The sequence below is a fragment of the Panicum virgatum genome, chromosome 3N (genome assembly GCF_016808335.1).
Source record: "Panicum virgatum strain AP13 chromosome 3N, P.virgatum_v5, whole genome shotgun sequence".
Lineage (NCBI taxonomy): Eukaryota > Viridiplantae > Streptophyta > Magnoliopsida > Poales > Poaceae > Panicum > Panicum virgatum.
The window spans coordinates 8,416,606-8,422,933 of record NC_053147.1 but is presented as its reverse complement, the minus strand read 5'-3'; the positions used below and the strand labels follow the sequence as shown (position 1 = coordinate 8,422,933).

The window sequence follows — 6,328 nt, the reverse complement described above, 5'->3', positions numbered from 1 at the left end:
TTGAGAACAGCAAATCCTCTTGTTTGTTTTAGAGGACGAGTGAATCGGGGCAATGGAAGAATATCCATGTACATTCAGCAACAACAAAGGAGAAGAAAGAATTAACTATGCAACGAATTTGAACATCATCCTTCCCGCCCGGGCTAATCAGAGCTTTGAATCGGAGCTCCCTCTTAGCAGCAATGGAGAAAAAAATTTGAATTCCATCAGACCAGCGCCCCCGACCGGTCCATGGAGGTGACGGAGAGGCTGGCGCTGGAGGAGCTGTTCCCGAACCCGGCGCCTCCGCGGTCGCGGCCGGCGCTGCCCTCGCAGAGCGCGAACGCCGTCTCCAGGTTCGCCACGATGTCCGCCATGGCCGGGCGGTCCTTGCCCTCGAGCCGGACGCAGTGCACCGCGGTGTAGGCCACCAGCTCCACGGCCTCGGCCTCGTGCGCGGCGGGCTCCGGGGCGCGCGGGTCCAGCACCTTGGGCAGCTCGCCGGCGACGATGCTCGGCGCGGCGTAGTCCACCACGCTGACGGGGCTCCCGCCCTCGGCCTCCTTGAAGATGGCGCGCCGCCCCGTGAGCGCCTCCAGCATCACCACGCCGAAGCCGTACACGTCGCTCTTCACCGTCAGGTGGTGAAGGCCGTAGTACTCCGGGTCCATGTACCCCACCGTGCCGGCGGCCTTCACCGTCAGGTGGTGCTGCGACCCCGGCTGCTCCTCCGCCTCCGGGGGCCCCATCAGCGAGAGCCCGAAGTCCGACACGCGCGCCGTCCACCCGCCGTCCAGCAGGATGTTGGACGACTTGATGTCGCGGTGGATGATGGGCGGCACGGCGTACGAGTGCAGGTACTCGATGCCGCGGGACGCGTCCAGCAGGATCTTGATCCGCAGCTTCCACGACGACGCCACCGGAGACGGCGCCGCCCCCGGCTTGGGGTGGAGGTGGTCGTACAGCGCGCCGTTCTTCATGTACTCGTACACCAGCAGCCGCTCCTCCTCCTCCTCGCAGTAGCCCACCAGGCCGACGAGGTGCTTGTGGTGGAGCCGCGACAGGAACGCCAGCTCCGACCGGAACGCGCTCTCCTTCTCCTGGAACCGCCGCGCGCGGGGGCCCGACTCGCCCCCGCGCTTGATGGCCACCTCGCGCCCGTCGGGGAGCTTGCCGCGGTACACGCTGCCGAAGCTGCCCTCCCCGATCTTCGTCTCCAGCGCGAACCCCTTGGTGGCCGCCTCCAGCTGCGCGAACGTGAACTCCTCCGCGGGCTCCTTGAACGACGACGGCCCGCTGCGCTGCCGCGTCATCACGCGCGACAGCTGCCGCCGGAACAGGCCGCGCGCGCGCGACCCGTTCGGCGACCCGTACGGGCTGCCGGCCGCGCCGTCGCCGCCGCCGCCATTGTTGTTGTTGTCGGCGCCCGCACCCGCGCCGTCGGTGATGTTGGGCTGCACGGAGTTGTGCACCCTCTTGTTGCTGCAGAAGCCGAAGACGAGGCAGTAGACGATGGAGCAGAGCCCCGCGAAGCCGCCCACGGCGCCGACCACGCAGAAGGCGATCCAGGCTTTGGACACGCGCTTGCTCGATGACCCCGGCGGCGGAGGCGACGAGGGGGGAGGGGGAGCGGGTGTCCGCGGCGGGGGCGCCGGCGAGTCGTCGTCGCAGCCGCTGTCGCAGATCCCGCCGGAGCCCCCGCACAACTGCTGCGACTGCGCCAGGAAACGGCACGCGCCGCACGAGCTCTCGTGTTGGACGCAGACGCCCGGGAGGATCCGCGGCAGCGGCACGTGGGTGGCCACGGAGTCCAAGGACCAGCACATGACGCTGAAGTCGATGCCGACGACGCCGCAGGTGAGGTTGCCGCCGGCGACGAGGAACTGGAACGGGGTCCCGGTCCCCGCGGCCGGGTAGTAGAGGGTGGTGGTGGGGCCCCCGAGGCTCCAGCACACGGCGGTGCGGTTGTGGCGGAGCAGCCCGCACGCGTGGGAGTCCCCGACGGCCAGGCCGTACGGGACGAGCTCCCCCGGCAGCGCGGCGGAGGCGTTGGCCGCGGCGGTGGCGGAGTCGGATCCCGAGCAGAGCACCGCGCCCGAGGCCAGGACGCCGCACGCCCGCGCGCCCCCCGCGGCGAGGTAGCGCACGGAGGTCGCGTTGGCGAAGGCCGCCTGCACGGCGCTACCGCGCGGGCCCCAGCAGCGGACGGCCGCGGAGGCGTTGGCCTCGAGCGCGCAGGAGAAGCCGTCGCCGGAGGCCAGGGAGCTGAAGTTCCCGGCGGCCTGCGCGGGGAACCGGCCGCCGCCGCGCCACCATAGGACCCTGCGCGCGGCGGCGTCGTAGGCCGCGACATGGCCCGCGCCGACCGCGAGGTCCCGGAGCGCGGCGGACCCGCTGTAGACGCGCCTGAGCTGGTCCCAGCGCGGGGCGGCCGCCGGCGGCCAGCAGAAGAGCGCGGCGCCGCCCTCCTGGAGCCCGCAGACGAAGCCCCGCCCCGCGGAGACCTCGGCGAAGGTGAGGAAGGGAGCGACCGCGGAGGCGTTGGAGGACGCGGACACGGGCGCGCAGACGAGGGTGCGGTTCTCCTTGGCGACGCCGCAGACGACGGGCGGGGCGGCGGCGGCGCCGGCCGAGACGGCGAGCGTGGCCGCGGAGGCTGGGGCCGCAATGAGGACGAGGAGCAGGAGGGAGGGCAGCGGGGTCATTGGGTGGAGGGGGCGCCGGCGGCGGCGGCCGTCATCTGCGAGCTGGTCGGGGGCGCGGGGACGGGGAGAACGGAGAGGAACGAGAGGCGCCGCGCGGCAGCGGACTACTCAATGAAAAGCGCGCAGGCGTGGAGGGACCGCGTGGGTTTTTCCTCGCGAGCCGCGGGGTTTCGTCCCGTCCCGTTCGTCCCGTGTGCCCGTTTCCATTCTGGCTGGCTGGCGGAATTGAACGCGGGTACGCGCCACGGAAAGCGGAGGGGAGCGTGCTCTGCAGTTGGCTCTGCTCTGCGCTTTTACTACCGTTGTTCCTGGCGCGACCCGTCGACAGCTGCCTCTTGTCCACACGTACACCATTTCGTATCCTGCTGTTTTTTTCCTGGGTTTCAAACTAGTAGTATTTCTTTCCCAGTCATCAGCAATGTTTTCATGGGTGTTTCTTCTTTTCTCTTTTCCTTTTCTCTTTAGTTTTCCTGACTGGGAGTCTGAGACTGACAAAGGGTGTGTATATATAATAAAAAGAAAGTAAAGCGGATATGAACAAAGGAGGTCCCCCAAACGACTAATGACTCGCTGCAAAAGCACCGGTGTTGGCGCTGTCGGAGCCAGATTCCGGCGAGCAAAATCTTGGATCCTGGGCGGGTGCGGCCAGGCCGGCAAACCGGCGTGCCGTGCAGCCGGGGAATCATCTCTCGCTTCGGTCCAGAGCATGCACGCGCCTGTTTTCTACGGTACTTGTCGCCGGGGCCGGGGACGGATTGACATCGATGATTCCCCACGGGGTCAACGGTCGCGGTCCGGATCACGTCCCATGGCGGCTGCCAGTGCCACGAAGCACGCTGCGAGCCCCGTTCGACCGTCGCCGGCTACCGGCGAGCGCCACCGCGCGCGCGACATTCCCGTGCCGTGCGTTCCGGGCTGGCGCATGCAGCCCGCCGCCTAACCGACAACCACTTTGTCTTATAAAATCGATTAGATTAGATAGACTTGGCGATTCAAACCCAACGTGAGCAACGAGTGATGGAGCCCGGACCGGATTGTAGTTGTAGTCACTGCTGTCATCAGGCCCGGCACGGCAGCTCTGCCTGTGAGGCTTCCTGGCACGTGTCCGTGAGTCCGTCAGCGCACACCCATGCGTGCCACGCGCAAGAATAAAGGGCCACTGCTACCACGGGCCACGGCAGACGACACCGTGCGGCAACCAGGCTCACCTTACCGGTGGGAACCGGTCCGGTTTGACCGGCGGTCAAGCCGGTCAAACCGGTCGGGCCTGGTTCCGGTTTGGACCGGTACCAAACCGGTCCAAATTCAAAATTTAAATTTAAATTCAAAAAAATGAAAAATTCTCAAAAAAATCCTAAAAATACTTCAAGGTGCGACGAATCTAATAGTGTTAATTTTCTCAAAAAAATCGTTCATTTAGTATAGTTTGCGGGGATTTGAAGTTAAACAAAAAAACGTGCATACAAAAGTATACAAATACAATGTAAAAGTAGTACAAAAGAGGGTTGGAGGGTTCATTTAGGCTAAAATATATTATACAAATATTTATTTAGTATACTTTGTGGGCATTTGAATTTAAACCAAAAAAAGAAAAAAAATTAAATTTGACCGGTTACCAGTCAAACCGATCAGTTACCCGTCAAACCGGCCGGTAAACCGGTCTAACCGGCCGGTATACCGGTACGAACCGGTTGAACTGCGTCATTTGAATTCAAATTTGAATTCCACCAATTCTGACCGGTAACCGGCCAAACCGGACCGGTATACCGTTACCGGAGCCCGGCGGTTACCGGAGTCCGGTCGGAAATTAAAACCCGATGCCAACAGCCCTAAATAACGAACCAACCAACGGCCAATTCTGCACCTGACCATTTTGACTTTTCCTTCTGTGGGCCCACGGCTGCTCCTGCGTATGGCACTAGCATTCAGGCAATAACCACCACCTGCTTGGACTGGTCTTCTCTGGCACTAGTGCGGACTAGTACTAGTATGCAATCAAGCTGAAGCGCTGAGGTGGCAAGTTGTTTGTTCGGTAGCAGCTATGGTGCCGTTGGTACCTTCTGTTCATGGCTTGTGCCTCCCAGGCAAAAAGGCATCCCGGGCCGGGTCAACGGTCAAAGCAGTCAAAAGATTGAACTTCTTCGGGGCCCAAACAGGTTTGGGTAGGATGCAAATATATACTTCCTCCCTCCGTTCTAAATTATAAGTTATTATAAGAATTTTGGAGAGTCAAATTTTTTTAAGTTTGATCAAATTTATACGACAAGATAATAACATTTAAAATACCAATTAAGTATCATTAGATTCTTTGTTAGTTTTATATTTTTATAGTATATCTATTTGATGTCATAAATATTTGTATTTCTCTCTATAATTTTGGTTAAATTTTAAAATAATTTGACTCTCTAAAATTTTTAGAATGACTTATAATTTGAAACGGAGGGAGTATATTACAAAAGTATAATCTTATATCCTGACGTGGATGCGTAGAGGTGATTGTCACTGGAAGCTTTTTCTATGAAATTCGTGGTGATTGTGCAGTTGTGCTATCTATCAGAATGTTCAAAGCATACTACGTGACGCGATGAAGAGGATCACGTAGTAATCTTTACGGATACGTCATACGGATAGTGTCATAAGTATACTCTATTCGCTTTGATGTGGCTGGTAGCTAGTACTTATTTTTTTATAAGAAAAAATACTGCTGATTGGTTAGTGGCTAGTGTCTGGTACTGATTTAGTATAAGAAACAATCACTGCTGGTTGATTGGCTGGCTGATGGCGGCTGTTCGAGCAGGTTGCAGCAAAAATTCATGGCGAAAAGGATCCCGTGTGTCTGTCTTTAAAGGTTGGAAGCTCCTGGGTTGACCTAGCGTTCACACTGTGGATGCCTGGATGGAGGTATCCATCGTCCCTCTGCTTTCCAGTGTCCTGTTCCCACGGTCCACACTGGTGCTCTCAAGGCGATTTCTGTAGTTGGGGAGGAAAACTGTTCGCGCCACACACTCCCTGTCTGTCATGTGCTCAGTACCATCACGCAGTTGTAAAGCCATTCAGAATGGATAGCTAAGCTTGGCTGTTAACATCGATCTCTACAGTTTTCTTTCTTCCGATCCCTTTTGCACAAAGCAACAGCATCAGGGGCGAAGCCAGTGATGATGGTCACCGGGGTCTTTAGCTTTTTGCAACGGGTCATTAACATAAAAAACAGTGATGAACAATGAATTTATATGGTATTGCAGGGCTTTCATCGGGGTCAGCTGACCCCAATGACAAGGTGTGGCTTCGCCACTGAACAGCATACGCTGGTTTGATTGGATATACGGAGTACTATACCGGTATGTTGTGGTGTGGTATGGTATGTGCAGAGCAGTTGCGATGGCCGTGTGGACTGTGGAGACACGCGTATCCAGAGTCACAAGGACAGGTCAACTTGAACAGTGATTCAGAGTATGTTTGTGCAGGTCCGGGTACTCGAACGTGTGTCGGTGTGTGTGTGGCACGGCACGGCAGGCAGCAGAACAGTGCCGGCAATGAGTGTGGCGCAGGAAAGAGGAGCAGGGTGTGTTTTCCTTCAAAAAAAAAAGAGCAGGGTGTGGAGCTGGATCTTTTTCACGTACGCCTCGTTGTGATTCCTCCCATCA

General features: G+C 58.5%; 1 protein-coding gene across 1 annotated transcript; it reads right to left on the bottom strand.

Annotated features, from left to right (window-relative positions):
- LOC120664135 (putative serine/threonine-protein kinase-like protein CCR3) lies at positions 1–2,994 on the bottom strand. Its single transcript, XM_039943165.1, has one exon. It carries the CDS (start codon positions 2,682–2,684, stop codon positions 207–209), a length of 2,478 nt encoding a protein of 825 aa, XP_039799099.1. The 5' UTR covers positions 2,685–2,994; the 3' UTR covers positions 1–206.
- Positions 2,995–6,328: the final 3,334 nt, after the last annotated feature.